The following is a 16,053-nucleotide window of genomic DNA, read 5'->3' as shown; positions in this document are numbered from 1 at the left end:
TTGAATTCAAGGATCTCCCTAGCCCTGTAGTATTTCCCATTTTCTATCAGACGCTGTCATGGTGGGAAATGGAAGCAGTGAATATGAATTATTTCCTAAAGAAATTCGACTGTGAGGCCAGGCTTAGTGGCTAATGCCTGTAATCCCAGCACTTCGGGAGGCTGAGGTGGGAGGATCACTTGTAGCCAGGAGTTTGAGACCAGCCTGGACAACATGGGGAGACTTCATCTTTACAAAAAAAACTTAAAAATTAGCTGGGCATGGTGGCTTGCACCTGTAGTCCCAGCTACTTGGGAGGGTGAGGCCGGAGGATCCCTTGAGCCCAGGAGTTTGAGGCTGCAGTGAGCCATGATCGTGCCACTGCACTGCAGCATGGGTAACTGAGCGAGACCCTGTCTCAAAAAAAAAGAAACTTACTGTGAATGCAATAATTAAGACAGAAGTAGGGTCATAGAGGGGAATTCGAAGTCAAGGGAATTTTTGTTAATATACAGGACAGATGTAAACATGTTCATAAACTGAATAGAATCTGGGATTCAAGGGAAGTTAATAATTAGCGAGTATTTGACCTTCATTGCAAGGCCTGTTGAGATTTGATAGTATTAACTTGTATTGGAAAAAATTGATCATTTGACTTCATTCATTCATGAACAAATATTTCATACTATCTACTGTGTTCAGATTATGAAGATGAAACATACAAACCCTGCCTTTAAGAAGCCCAGGGTCTAGAGGCATGTATGTATAAGGGTAAAGGGATATTCAGAGTTTATTACTAGTAAATCACAGTACAGAAAGAATAAAAGTTGGGGAAGCAAGAAAGGAAACTGGTCATGCTCATCATTATATTCCTGGTGGTTGACAGGTGCATGAAAATTGTGTGTAAAGAAGAGGCTCTGCTTTCCACCACATCACAGTATCTTGCAAAGAGATTCCAATAAACCTTAATTCTCTGGTGTATTTTTTTAGACTCTATTAGATATTGTCAGCTCTATCAGATAACATCTAAGAATGCTCCCTAAAAAATGTGCTCCATATATTCAGTTAATGGAAGAAGAGACTGACTCGTTCAAGAAACTGTAATTTGAAATTAATTTTACAGTTGTTTATTTGGGATCTTGTAATTTCAAATGAATTTTACAGTTGTTTATTTGGGATCATTAGGCATGTGAGAGAAAACAGTAGCTCTGGGGTTTTTCGCAGAGGTAGATTGTTTCTGTTTTTCATGGGCCCATCCACTGAGTGTTTTAAAGTCAATATTTCTTGAATTTGATTTACAATCAAATTTATTATGTTGAAGATATTATTTAATATGTTCAAATAGCTTCACTTTTGAAGTGAGGGATAAGGAAGTGTAACTGTCACTGCTAAAGAGAAGATTCTATGTTTTTCTGTGGCAGACATAGGGTAACTGAGAGTACCATCAGTGCAAAGGTACAATATTGTGATATTATACTATGTAGAGCATGCATAATGCTTTAGGATAATGTCTGCTGCATTTTAAGTTGAATAAAACAGCATTTGCTTTGTTTATGTCAAGGTGGTGAGCTTTTTGCCTGGGGACAGAACCTGCATGGGCAGCTTGGAGTTGGAAGGAAATTTCCCTCAACCACCACACCGCAGATTGTGGAGCACCTCGCAGGAGTACCCTTGGCTCAGATTTCTGCCGGAGAAGCCCACAGCATGGCCTTATCCATGTCTGGCAACATTTATTCATGGGGAAAAAATGAATTTGGACAACTAGGCCTGGGCCACACTGAGAGTATGGAACACATTCTCAGATTCCTATTACCAACACATATACTTGTTAGATGAATTTAATGGACCTCCCTGTCAAAAATGGTTCAAATCTTCACTTTCATTTGCACTGCTCTTCCTGATTACCTCTCTGTCTTCAGGGCAGAATCAGTTCAAGAGGCATACATAATGTGGAAGTTGTTACTGTAATTGAGACATGTTTCAGGGTTGTGTGTGAGATGGAAAAGGGCATTGAATTAGGGATGAGAACCTGGATTCTGATTCCCACTTTGCAGTTTACTAACTGCAAGCCTTGCCCAGTCACTAAACTTTTTTCTAGGCCTCATTTTCTTTTTCTGTCAAGTGACAAGTTTAGATGAGATGACCTTTAAAGCCTTTGCACTTAAAGTCTGTTAGTGTATTATTACAAAAGAATACTAAAATTATATTTAAGAACTCACATATCCTGATTCTATAAGGTATCAATTATGTCTGTAAACACACAAAAACACACGTGAAGAAACATGTAATTTCCATTATTGAACAAAGCCAATGGTGAAATTTCTCATGATCCCAAACAACTCATTAGAGTTTTCAGGTGTAAGAAATTCTGCTGCTTATAACCAGCTGTGGTACTGTATGCAATACCCTGGATCACTGGTTACTCATTTCTCCCTGACACAGTGCAATGGTTATTACACAGAATAGCCCAGAAGTCAGTGTTAGAAAAATATTCAAAGGAGAGAAGAGGAATAAAGTGGCCATTAAACTACTTTGGCTGAATCTCTGAGTGCTTTTGACATGAAAATAATCATGAAGAAAAGAAGAGGTAGTGTGAGGTGATGACACTAGTAGATAATTTGAAAGAAAAAGGAATTGCTATGTTCATTAAAAGTAATTCTAGATGGGTGTTGGAAATATCTAATGTGCTGCAATTAAAGTGAATGAAGTCATAATTGAGAACAGGCTTTGGGAAGTGGTTTGACCCCTTCACAGGTGGGTGCCCCTAAGTGTGACCCTTTTGGTCACTGGTCCCACCGTCACCCTGAGGCGTAGAACTTGATCCTAAACGTGGCAACATAGAGCCTTTCTTGTCAGAATATCATGAGAACTGTTGTCGCTGGGTTGAGAAGCAGCAGTCCAGGTAACTCCATTGTGAAACTCAGCATTTCCTTTTGGTCACTTCAGCTATTTTTCTCCTTACATAGGTAAAGATTATCCATCCCTTATTGAAGCACTAGACAATCAGAAAGTTGAATTTCTCGCTTGTGGTGGCTCTCACAGTGCCCTGCTCACACAGGTGGGTGTACCCTTGTCTCTTTTTGGCTGTATTTTTAGAAGAACGTTTTGTATGGGAAGTTAGTGTTTCCCAGAGAAGAAAGGTCATCACTTCCTATATGTAGGACTGTCCTTCTGATATTTAGGAGCTTTACTTTGACAGTGCTATTTATTAGTGATTCACTTTGCATCAGTGAATACTACTTTTTTATTTTATTTTTCTAGCATCTGATATGACATTCCCTTTCCTTAGGATGGGCTGCTGTTTACTTTTGGTGCTGGAAAACATGGGCAACTTGGTCATAATTCAACACAGAATGAGCTAAGACCCTGTTTGGTGGCTGAGCTTGTTGGGAATAGAGTGACTCAGATAGCATGTGGAAGGTAAGTTGTAAAGTATCAATGAGAATTGATAAAATGAGTGCAGCAAACTAGATAGTAATTTAATAAAATTTCTATCAGTTTCTTTGAGATGTATCAAAAATTTTCAAATCAGTGAAAATGCTTAATTTAAATTATTTAGATAAACATAATACCTCTTACTCTTCATGGTTGTTTTCTTTGATTTTTTTTTTTTTTTTAATGAGCGGATACAACTCATTTTCTGCTGTCCCCTTAGTGAAATACCTTTGTAACTATTCAGGTGCACTTTTGCCTTTAAGAAAAATAAGTCATTAATTGTTTATTTGGGAAAAATAAAGCGCAAATCACAAAGGATTATTCATTAATGTAATCACCCTCTCTGACAATGCCTTGCAGCCAACATACTTTTTAATTACTAGCGTTCTTTCATTGTAGCCTACCCTGATCACAGTAAAGTATAAGACATAGTCAGTGATGGTTTGAGTGAAGTGTTCCTAAGAAGTTTAATTTTCACAGCTCCTTTTTAGAAAATAAAGGTAAAATGTCTTGCTCAGACTCCTTGGTTTATTTAAAGGTTTTTTGTTTTGTTTGTTTGTTTGTTTTTGAGGCGGAGTATTGCTCTGTCACCCAGGCTGGAGTGCAGTGACGAAATCTCAGCTCACTGCAACCTCCACCTCCCAGGCTCAGGTTATTCTCCCACCTCAGTCTCTGGGATAGCTAGGATTACAGGCGTGCACTGCCACAACCGGTTGATATTTTTTATTTTATTTATTTATTTATTTTTTTTTGAGACGGAGTCTTGCTCTGTCGCAAGGCTGGAGTGCGGTGGCGCAATCTGTGCTCACTGCAAGCCCCGCCTCCCGGGTTCACGCCATTCTCCTGCCTCAGCCTCCCAAGTAGCTGGGACTACAGGCACCTGCCACCACGCCTGGCTAATTTTTTGTATTTTTAGTAGAGATGGGGTTTCACCGTGTTAGCCAGGATGGTCTCGATGTCCTGACCTCGTGATCCGCCCACCTCGGCCTCCCAAAGTGCTGGGATTACAGGCGTGAGCCACCGCACCCAGCCACAACCAGCTAATTTTTGTATTTTTAGTAGAGACAGGGTTTCACCATGTTGGCCAGGCTGGTCTTGAACTCCTGACCTCAGGTGATCTGCCCGCCTTGACCCCTCAGAGTGTTGGGATTACAGGGGTGAGCCACCACGCCACTATTTAATTTTTTTGGTTATCAGATATATCAGTTCACGTCTTGCCAGAGGGATGTTGGGAGTTGGTAGGGTTAAAAAATATTTTGCCCCATATACACTTATTCTTTTGGGCAGTTTTTCCTTCACTAAACGTAGAGCAAAATTCAGACTGTATTTGAATGTTGGGTTCATTTGTTAGTTTACTGAAACCATTCTTATAAAAAACTAGCATGCATACTTTCAGTCTGTAGGCATATTTTCTTATGATCTTGGAGTAGAATTACATAAATAGGTAATATTATTAAGGTAGACCAAATTATCGGAATATGAGTCTCTTCACCAAAGAAACGTTCTCTTCAGTATTTATACCTCATTCGATATCTCTTAACCAAAGCAGTCTTATCACCTCTTTGGATTCTTCATTACATACAATCCTTTTGAGTAGCATGTATTACAAGAGAGGGAGGCAAGTTGGAGATTTGTCTTAATGCACATCAGGGCAATACCCCTACTAACAGGACAATTCACTGGAAAGACTCACGAACTTACTAAAAGCTATTATGCTCATAGTCACATTTATTACAAGAAAAGGATACAAATTAGTACCAGTCAAAGGAAGAAACATAAGGACAGGGTCTAGGAGGGCTACAAATGCTGAGCTTGTGGCTGTCACCTCCCCTTGGAGCAGGTGGATGGTGTTATCTCTTCTGGCCTGATAATGTGACAGGACATACAGAATTTGCCAACCAATCAGAGAAATTCACCCAAGTTGAGAGTTGTTTTTGTTTTTTCTGGTTTTTTGTTGTTGTTGTTGTTGTTTTGGAGACAGGGTACAGGATGTACATAATCTGCCATCCAGTCAGAGAAGTTCACCCAAGTCAAGAGTTGTTTTTGGTTTGGTGGTTTTTTTTTTTTTTTTTTTTTTTTTTGAGACAAGGTCTCACTCTGTCACCCAGGCTGGACTGCAGTGGTGCTATCATGGCTTACTGCAGCCTTGACCTCCCAGGCTCAAGCAATCCTCCTGCCTCAGCCTCCTGAGTAGCTGGGACCACAGGTCCATGCCACCATGCCCAGCTAATTTTTAAATTTGTTGTAGAGATGGGGTCTCCTTATATTGGCCAGGCTAGTCTTAAACTTCTGGATTCAAAGTATTCTACTGCCTTGGCCTCCCAAAGTGCTGGGATTACATGCATGAGCCACCACACTCAGCCTAAATTGAGGGTTTTTATTGCTGAGGCATGATTGGTTAAATCATTGCCCAGGTAGTTGAACTTAATCTCCAGCACTGCCCTCCTGTAGGTCTGATTTACATCATAGGTGAGGAGAGCTCTCCCAGCATCCTGCCATGAATAACAAAGACTCTCCTCTATCACTTGGGAAATTCTGTGGGTTTAGCGGTTACCTCCCAGGAACTGGGCACCAGCCAGACCTCTCTGGGCAAGGCAGATTCCTTGCTACACAGCAGTATAGTGGGATATACAAACCAGCAAATCAATAGGAAAATCAGTGTGGTAAAGATCTTTGAGAAATTAAGTGGGAACTCAACTGAGTCTTCCAGGATGGAAAGAGAATGGACTCAAGAGATGGTTTCCGAGAGGTGGTGACTCAAACTAATGTTGAAAAATGAGCAGAGGGCAAGGGGAGGTGCTTGTTCCAACAAAGGGAACACCATTTGCAAAAGTATGACATCATGGTCTTGTGAGTGGCCTTTGGGTTCCAAAGTCTTTTCAGGTACATGTTGATTTCTTGGTTTCCAGATGGTTTTCATCCTTTAAGAGATGTTTAGTTTCACTCTCACTGGGTAGCATAGTTTTGGCAATTTACTGTATTGCTAAACACTCTCATCATTGTGGATAATTAAGAATTGACCTCGAGACCACGGTGAAACCCCGTCTCTACTAAAAAAATACAAAAAATTAGCCGGGCGTGGTGACGGGCGCCTGTAGTCCCAGCTACTTGGAGAGGCTGAGGCAGAAGAATGGCGTGAACCCGGGAGGCGGAGCTTGCAGTGAGCCGAGATTGCACCACTGCACTCCAGCCTGGGCGACAGAGCGAGACTCCGTCTCAAAAAAAAAAGAATTGACCATATGTGCTTTTATTTAATAGGTGGCACACACTTGCCTATGTTTCTGATTTGGGAAAGGTCTTTTCCTTTGGTTCTGGAAAAGACGGACAACTGGGAAACGGTGGAACACGTGACCAGCTGATACCGCTTCCAGTGAAAGTATCATCAAGTGAAGAACTCAAACTTGGTAAATTCTGTAGGAACATAGGGTTTGGCATAGTATCTTTTTAGAGAAAATGATTTTTCTAACTGGGTAATGTGGCAAAGAAAGCAGTATATGACTATGAGGGGAGTTTCTCTAAATATTGGTTTCATTTTTTACTGGTAAACAATTCAAGAATCAGTCTAATTTATTGAGGCAAAGTAATTATTCTATATCACTCCTTCAGATTAGGATTAATGTGAATTTAAATGATAAAATAGACAATGGATTCAGAGGCATATGCAGCTCTCATTCCAGTTTGCAAGAGACTTACTAATTCTTGTAATTAGTTGTTTACTAATTCTTGTAATTGGCTGGTTGCCCTGGTTAAGTTGATCCACAGTCATATAAAACCCTCAGAATAATGAGCAGTCAACATATACCTGACACTGAACTTTGCTCAGCACTTACTTGTGTTATCTCACCAATCCTTATGACAGTTCTGGGAGGTGTATTCTGTCACTCCTGTTTTACTGGAGGATAAAGAGACTTGGAGAGAAAAGGGTTAGCCACTTACTCATGGCCAGTAAGTGGTTTATCTGGAGTTGAACCCATGCCCTTTATGACCCCAGAGTCTGAACTCTGAAACACTCCACTATAGAAGCACCTCGGAGCATTTCTGTTACTTGTTTCTGAAAGCTTAGTGGTGACCTCAAGTAACAAAATTTACTCATTTCTTTTGGGAAAACAGAGTTATTTCCTTAAGCAGCATGTATTATCTTTGATTCCTTATAAACAGTTACATGGGCTTAAAGTACTTACATTCTTTATAGCCAGCAGTCATTGGTTAAATCTTGAAAACATGGTTTTTAGTAATGGGAGTTGAATTAAACTGATAGCATTTAGCTAATGAAATATTTGCATTTTATATATAAATATTTATAATATGTATATTAAACTGATGTCACATGTCCACCTTGTGAATTACCTATGTTTGCCAACTAGACTTTACTCCAAAGTATATGTATTTCAGCTTAATTGGTGGAAAATGTACTAAGTTTTGTCTATTAAGAAGATAAGATGACTACGTTGAAGAAGAATCTGAAGTTATTTAAATTGAACATGCATGTTTGTGCCAAATGACTTTCTAAAACTCTTACTTTTTGTGCATCCTTTCAGAAACCCATACCTCAGAAAAGGAGTTAATAATGATTGCTGGAGGGAATCAAAGCATTTTGCTCTGGATAAAGAAAGAGGTAAAAATAGATCTCCAGGTGTTTTATAACCCGGTATTTTAAGCAAAACTAAGGGTTCTAGTATCCAAGTTTGGTGAATTCCAAAATCATCAGTTTACCAGGCTGACTTTTTGGGGGATAGCTGGACATTACTGATCCTTTATTGTCTAAACTACATCAGTATTTTCCCACAAAATTCAGCAGATTTTTCTCTGGTGAATGTCTAATCGGTGTGATTTCCATAGACTGTACTTACCTTTTGGGGGCTACTTGCCAATGATGTTTGGTCAGTATCCCTGCAAACAACAGAGTGACAGATTCTAAAAATGACTTTGCAGGCCAGTACTAAGAAAGACCCCAAGGTTCATGGGCTTGCAAATAAAAAGTCTGTAACTTCCCTGCCCTACTTTACCAAGTGAAATCGAGTTCCCCACACTTCTGCACACAGCTCTTTCAGGATCTTCCCTTCCCTTCAAGGCTGTCTGATGTTCAATTTAATTCAATTGTATTTGTATAAAGTGCTGAGTGTTGAGGTCCTCAGAGAAATTTACTTTCAGTCTAAGCCCCCTTGGACAAGAAAGTGGCAACCAGGCAAATGATTGATTACTTATTGTTTGAGTATCACTTTGTGATTGTCCCAGGGCTGTATTACACATACTTAAAAGTCAGTTTTACCCTCTAGAGTGTACCTAAAAGTTGGGTGCCTATCTCTGATGTGTCTAAATTATTGTGTTTTACTTTCCTGTTTGTTTACAGAATTCCTATGTTAATCTGAAGAGGACAATTCCTACACTGAATGAAGGGACTGTAAGGAGATGGATTGCTGATGTGGAGACTAAACGGTGGCAGAGCACAAAAAGGTACACCCCACAGTCTGACTCTCTGCTTATATATCACTGTCAAGTATCACTTCCCAAACTGGTTCTGTACAGCAATATGAGATTTTGTAGTCAGGGTTTTCCAGAGAAACAAACTCATAGGATATGTGTGTATTTCTGTCTCTATCACTGTCTCTATCATGTCCGTCTGTCCATCTGTGTATCTATGGAGGGGAGAGAGAGAGAGATTATTTTAAGGAATTGGCTCATGAGATTGTAGGGGCTGGCAAGTCCAAAATCTGTAGGGCAGGCCAGCAGGCTGGAGACTTGGGGAAGAGTTGATGTTGCAGCTCAAGTCTGAAGGCAGTCTAAAAGCAGAATTTCCTGTTCTTTGGGTGACCTCAGCCTTTTCTCTTAAGGCCTTCAATTGGATGAGGCTCACTCACATTATGGAAGGTGCTTTCTTGTTATTCACTTGTTCAAGTGCTTTACTCAGTTTACCATTTTAAATGTTAATCTCATCTAAAAAAATACTTTCATAGAAACATCCAGAATAATATTTGACCAAATATCTTGGTACCATGGCCGAGCCAAGTTGACATATAAAACTAACCCATCACAACTAACATGTAAGCGCCATGAGGACAGCTTTCTTTATGTAGGGCTTCTCCAGGCCTCTGTTTATGTATATTCTGACTCTCTGGCCAGAAAATACAGTCTATAGTGTTTCCCAGTCCCATTTGATCCTGGAACCATTAGTTTGTGTACCTGTTATTCTTAGCTGAACAATTTGTACCATTCTTCTCTAAACCATAGAACTCCTACAGGTTTACAGGACTCCTACCTATTCTTAAAAACATCATCTTTTAGAAATATTTTTAGGTATGGCTTTCTAATTCTGGAAAATGATTGTACAAAGTAGTTGCACAAAATAGTTGCATCATAATTTGCAGAGCATAAATAATTAAGAACTGTACAACTACTTCTAAGATGAAACTGAGCATACTCCTTCCCCCATTTAATTTCTGGTAATTTATTTCTACTTCAGTGGAATAGAGATAAATAGGACTTGCATAGTTGGTAGGGTGGGAGTATTTTGTTTGTTCAAGGAAGTTCTGACCATAAATCAAGCCTTTGCTCTTTATTTGAGGCTTCTCTGAGTATGTATAAACTTTTTTATTTTCCATGTTTGCCACTGAAATTTTGAGATTTACCAAACAGAATGGACTTTTAGAAGCCAAGATAATATGTGTACAGATAGGAGACAAATGGAGAGGTTGGAAGGATAGTTATAAGATGTTGTATTTATCATGTCTCATGCTGTAAAGAGGCTGTATATATGTATACCATGTGATTTGGTTTAACCAGTGTCTTATTACTAATATAGGGAAATCCAAGAGATATTTTCATCTCCTGCTTGTCTAACTGGAAGTTTTTTAAGGAAAAGGTAATAAATGTAATAAATTAATTGTATTAAATTGTATTAAGAGTACCGTGAAAGAGGATAAAAAAATAATTGGAGGGTAAAATAATTAGCTGTGTGTTCATCCCTTTTTAAAAATTGTTTTTTTAACAAGAGTAAATACATGCTTGCTGTAGAAAATGTCAAAAATACGCACAATAAAAAGAAAGTGAAGATCTTCCATAATCCATCACTTAAGAGTAATAGTTAGCACTTATGTATATGATTATATTTTTTCATGCAAATGTATTCTTTTACAAAAAATTAGATCATACTGGTTTTTTGTTTTTGTTTTTTTGAGGCAGGGTCTTGCCCTGTAGTTGCCCATGCTGGAATGCAGTTGTGTGATCTTGGCTCATTGTAACCTCTGCCTCCCAGGCTCAAGCAGTCCTCCCACCTCAGCCTGAGTATCTGGGGCTTCAGACACATGGCACTACACCCAGCTAATTTTTGTATTTTTTTGTAGAGCCAGAGTTTTACCATGTTGGCCAGGCTGGTCTCGAACTCCTGAGCTCAGGCAATCTACCAGCCTTGGCCTCCCCAAGTGCTGGGATTTCAGGCATAAGCCACCATGCCCAGTTGGATCATATTGTTTATACATTGTTTTCTACCTAATGTTTGCCCATTTTACTTTTTTGGTAATTTTTTTTTTTTGAGACAAGGTCTCCATCACCCAGGCTGGAGTTACAGCATCATGATTCTTGGGCTCAAGCATCATCAAACTCTTGGGCTCAAGCAATACTCCCACCACAGCCTTCCACGCAGCTGGGACTACAGGCATGTGCCACCACCTCCTGCTAATTTTTTAACTTTTGTAAAGACAACAGCTTTGCTATGTTGCCCAGGCTGGTCTTGAACTCCTGGCCTCAAGCAGTCCTCCCACCTCAGCCTCACAGTGTTGAGATTATAGGTGTGAGCTACTGTACCCAGCCGGTAACATAATTTTAATGGCTGCATGACCTTCCATTAGAAGGTCTTCCATGAGAAGATACTTAAACATTTCATTAATAACTTTATATTGAAGTACTAAGAAATTATTGGTCAGAAGCCCCCTCTTTTGGTTCCCACTTTTCAGTCCATTTAACGGGAAAAAATGGATGTATTTTTTAGAAATGGGAAAAACCTTTATCTTTTTTCTGTCTTTCCTTCCTTCCTTCCTTCGTTCTTTCCTTCCTTCCTTCCTTCCTTCCTTCCTGTGGTCCTTCCTTCCTGTGGTCAGTCCTTCCTTCCCTCCTTCCTTCCTTCCTTTCATTCCTTCCTTCCGTCCGTCCATCCGTCCGTCCTTCCTTCCTTCCTTCGAAAAACCTGTATCTTTTTTGTGTGGCCCACCCTTCCTCCCTCCCTTCCTTCCTCCCACCCGCCCTCCCTCCTTCCCTTCCTTCTTTTCTTTTCTTTCTTTTCTTTTCTTTTCTTTTTCTGAGGCGGGGTCTCGCTCTGTCACCCAGGCTGGAGTACAGTGGCATGTTCACAACTCCCTGCAGCCTTGACCTCTCAAACTCAAGCGATTATCCTGTCTCAGCCTCCCTCTGTGGCTATTTTTTTTTAACTGGGAAGTATTTATTTTTTTAATCTATTACAGATAAGACAGCATCTGAGTTAAAGTCTTATGGTATATATAGTTAAAGCAGCCTTGATATTTTTTGGTATTTTAGAAAAAATTATGTTGTTTACTATATTGCATTTGTACTTAGACAATTTATTATAGTTATACACTTGAGAAAAAAGGTAATTTTGTTGAAATGGGGCAAGCTGTAGAAGAAACTTTGCACCTAGGGAGATAATCTAACAAAATACTTAATTTATCTTACTTCTACAGAAGAACTACAGAAATGATGCCTGTTTATTTGGACTTAAATAAAGCAAGAAACATCTTCAAGGAGTTGACCCAAAAGGACTGGATTACTAACATGGTATCTTCAGATTGTTATGTGGAGAAAGAAAATACACCAGAATATTTCTTACAAGAACTCAAAATTTCAGAAGAAATGTTTTGTGTTAAGGGATTCTCCGAGACCTTGTAACATATTCAGATCAAGTTAAACTCAGATAACATTTAGGAGTTTGCCCTTTTAGGGTGAAATAGTTGGCATAGTAGTCACACAGGTTACAAATATTCTAAATAATGTGTCTATACACAAACACACATACACATATATGCCTACACATTCCTAGAGGGAAGTTTTTCAGCTCGGCTTTAGGAAGATGATTAAGGATTTGTTGAGATTATTACACTAGAATAAGAACATTTTATATGCAATCCTTTTAAGCGTAGATGTAGAAATGAGAACATTTTTTCTGATACGAATATCCCTCTCACCAGGGACTGCCTGGATTCTTCGTTTTTTTTTCCATTCTACTTTTCTGTAGATTCTAGAGTGTTCTTGTTCTTTATGGGATGATTGCTTCCTGTTTCAGCACTGTTACTGCTATCTTTAGGTTTTCTTTTTGCAGGTGCTCCACTTTGTTTATTTTTATTTTTATTTTTTTGGAGATGGAGTCTCACTTTGTCGCCCAGACTAGAGTCCAGTGGTGCGATCTCGGCTTACTGCATGCTTTGTTTATTAATTTAGTTTTTCTTAATATAGTCTTTATTATTTCCCTATTTTATTTTACTGGTTGATAGAGGGATACTACTTTCTGTTCTTCTCTCCATTTTTTTCTCTCTGGGTCTCACTGTAGTTCCTTCTTTCTTTCTGTCTCCTTCCCTCCTCCCCTCCTTCCTCCCTCTAGCCTCCCCCCATTTTTTAGTCTCTCTCTGTGTTTATATCCCTCTTCTCTTTCCCTCTCAATCTTTGATCTCTCACCCTTCCTTCTTTCAGCTCCCGCACTTGCTCTGTTTGCCACAGCTAGCATTCTCTATTTCAGCTACAAGTTTTCTCACGTGCTCCTTTCTTTCAAGGAAAGATGGAAGGTTCAGTTGTCTTAACTTTGGCAGAACCACAGCCCCACTGGGGGGTCTGAGGTGAAATGGTTCCCTTTATTGGGACTCTGCAACACTTAGTGCTGCCTGTATCAACAACCCAGAAACTACTCTGTGGACTGTTTCATCAACATTTGTTAGTGCTCATTTTCTTTTGTTTTCTAAAATCCTCCTATGGGGGCCAGTTTAACTTTCTTTCTGTAAGATTCTGAGTCATTGCTACTAAATACAACCATGGAAAGATTACCAGAAATAGAAGCCCTTTTGTGCATCTGTGAAGGGAAGGGATTGGATCACTTCATCATTAAGGGCTCCTTCTGTTTACTAATTATACGTTGATTGTGCCACAAAAAGAACATATGGTATGTAAATGAAATAATCATAGGGCATCCTTGACCTCCATTGTTTCAGAATAAGATGATTGGATTAGAAGACCTGTAATGTTTCTATCTTGAGGTTCTGCGATACGGACTCTCAGACCTTTGGCATGTGTTCATTTATTCAGCAAACATTTGAATACTTGCTATGTGCTGGGCACTGTAGTGATGACTCTTGATGAAGAATAAAAGAGACATACTCCCTGTGCTTTAGAAGCTCATGGTGTAGTAAGGGAGACAGATACATACATGCATACATTAGTGCAAAGATCTGGTGTGTTTTACACTTCACCGTCTTCGCTAGTGCCTGGCTTAGAATGTAGCCTGTGTGCAATATTTTTGGATGAATTCAGTCATTATTAGGGCAGTGAATGGTTAGCTCTATTTACTCAAAACAAGTTGCCCAGAGGAATTAAGATCATACCAGGTGCTCACACATGGAAGGGCATTCGAGGCCGCTAGAAAAGCGTATGCCAAAGCACAATGTGTCAGACAATAGGACTGGCTCGAGAGTATCACAGTCATTCTAAGGGTTTGGAATACGTGAGGAGGCTTGAGGTTGTGTCTGATGATGAGCAAGGAGGTAGAATGTGTGTGTACTAATAAGATGTTGAAATAGAGTTGTCAGGTATACCTAACTCCAAAGACTGAATCTCATTGTAGGAGTCCAATATAATGTTTTAATATAAAAATAGGTAATTATAACAATTTGTACATTTACAGATATCATTTAGCCACTATCTCATAATACAACGATCAAGAATTTGGGCTTTGGAGTCAGAAAGATCCAGAGAAATTCCCACTTAGCTGTGTGACCTTGAGCAAGTTACTTAATTTCTCTGAATCACAGATTTCTCATCAGTAAAATGGCATTAATATCATCTGTGTTAGGGAGAAACTATAATAAGGGTTAAATGACCGAATTAATATATGTACATCACTTAACACAATAATTGACAAGTAATAAGTATTCCATAAATACTAGCTTATCTTCATAGTGGGATTTCAAACATGATTACTGTGATCTAAGCACACATAACAAAAATTCAGAATTCCATTCCATTTTTTCCTAAACAGTTGCATTCTGAATTGGGGAAACTATAAGGAAATTGGAGGGGCTAGAAACTAGAGTCTGTGGTAAAGACAGTTGCTCTTATGGAAGATAATGAGAATTATGTTAAATTTTGTTCTTGAAATTGTCGGATTTTGTCTTTTTTTTTTTTTTTTTTTTGCTTCGTTTTGTTTTTCTGCTTTTTGGAGTTCTGATGCATTTTTACTCTTGAAAAAAGAAACCCAAGGTGTGATAGTGTAAACCAGAGGGTAGAATATGGTACTTAAAATTGAGAAGGCTGTTTATTAGTTCTGAATCTATTGTTCATTCAGTGTAATTCTTGCACATTTGGTTTTTTTCTTTTTCTTTTTTTTTTTTTTTCTTGAGACGGTGTCTTGCTCTTTGCCTGGAGTGCAGTGACACAATCTCGGCTCACTGTAACCTCTGCCTCCCAGGTTCAAGCAATTCTGCCTCAGCCTCCCAAGTAGCTGGGACTACAGGCACGCACCGTCACGCCCAGCTAATTTTCGTATTTTAAGTAGAGACAGGGTTTCACCATGTTGGCCAAGATGGTCTCGAGCTCCTGACCTTGTGATCCGCCCGCCTCGGCCTCCCAAAGTGCTGATTAGGTGTGCTTGATCTCCTTCACGCACCCCAATAATTGAATGAAGAGAATACTTATTGTATATCTCAAATACCTCCAATATTTTAGAGGCTAGGTGAGAAGGGATTTTAGTAAACAGGGGTTTTAGAAAACTCAATGATTATTCTCATTTAGTAGTAGAATGACATTCCAGCCTCTACACCTTGTTTTATTACCATCAGTTGCACCCTGCTTCTACTGAGTTTTGAATGCCTTTTCCCTGTTCCTTTCTGACCACAGATAACCACCTGCCTTAAAGATAATCTGCTCAAAAGACTTCCATTTCGTTCTCCACCCCAAGAAGCTTTAGAAGTTTTCTTCCTTCTCCCAGAATGTCCCGTGATGCATATTTCTAACAACTGGGAGAGCCTTGTGGTTCCATTTGCAAAGGTTGTTTGTAAAATGAGTGACCAGTCTTCACTGGTTCTGGGTAAGATTGATCATTTGAAGATACTTTACCTGTCTTCTCAGTGGAAAGACATGTCTAGTAAAGTTATGACAAAACTTAGATAATTATAAATGTATTCTTTTTTTTAGTTCGTATTGTTAGCATACTCTAAAGATACTGTAACAATTACCATGGTCATCTAAAATAGATTATTCTAATATTTTTTTAGATTCCTTGGATACACACATGGCTTTGTCATGATTTCCTTAGTTTCCAACTTTTCACTATGAAAAATTTCACAGAGAAGTTGAAAGAATAGTATAGTATACCATATGCAATAAATGGTACACCTTGCTGGAGTGCAGTGGTGCAGTCATAGCTCACTG

At 39.1% G+C, this 16,053-nt stretch overlaps 1 protein-coding gene across 4 annotated transcripts in view; it reads left to right on the top strand.

The window, feature by feature from the left end:
• HERC5 (HECT and RLD domain containing E3 ubiquitin protein ligase 5) overlaps positions 1 to 16,053 on the top strand; it is a 50,012-nt gene that overhangs the window by 3,477 nt on the left and 30,482 nt on the right. For 3 of the 4 annotated variants that reach the window (XM_032142359.2, XM_058433009.1, XM_058433011.1), the window contains exons 4-12: positions 1,541 to 1,762; positions 2,946 to 3,037; positions 3,269 to 3,399; positions 6,673 to 6,818; positions 7,953 to 8,029; positions 8,765 to 8,868; positions 10,214 to 10,273; positions 12,105 to 12,198; positions 15,520 to 15,709. In XM_032142359.2, the coding sequence (XP_031998250.1) occupies positions 1,541 to 1,762; positions 2,946 to 3,037; positions 3,269 to 3,399; positions 6,673 to 6,818; positions 7,953 to 8,029; positions 8,765 to 8,868; positions 10,214 to 10,273; positions 12,105 to 12,198; positions 15,520 to 15,709 (1,116 nt within the window). The remainder of the gene's footprint in view (positions 1 to 1,540; positions 1,763 to 2,945; positions 3,038 to 3,268; positions 3,400 to 6,672; positions 6,819 to 7,952; positions 8,030 to 8,764; positions 8,869 to 10,213; positions 10,274 to 12,104; positions 12,199 to 15,519; positions 15,710 to 16,053) is intronic. The other variant, XM_058433008.1, reaches the window with a different exon arrangement.

This window comes from Hylobates moloch, unplaced genomic scaffold (assembly GCF_009828535.3).
Source record: "Hylobates moloch isolate HMO894 unplaced genomic scaffold, HMol_V3 SCAFFOLD_2, whole genome shotgun sequence".
Classification (NCBI taxonomy): Eukaryota; Metazoa; Chordata; class Mammalia; order Primates; family Hylobatidae; genus Hylobates; species Hylobates moloch.
Note: the sequence above shows the minus strand (reverse complement) of the source record. Positions and strands in the feature narration are given on the sequence as shown.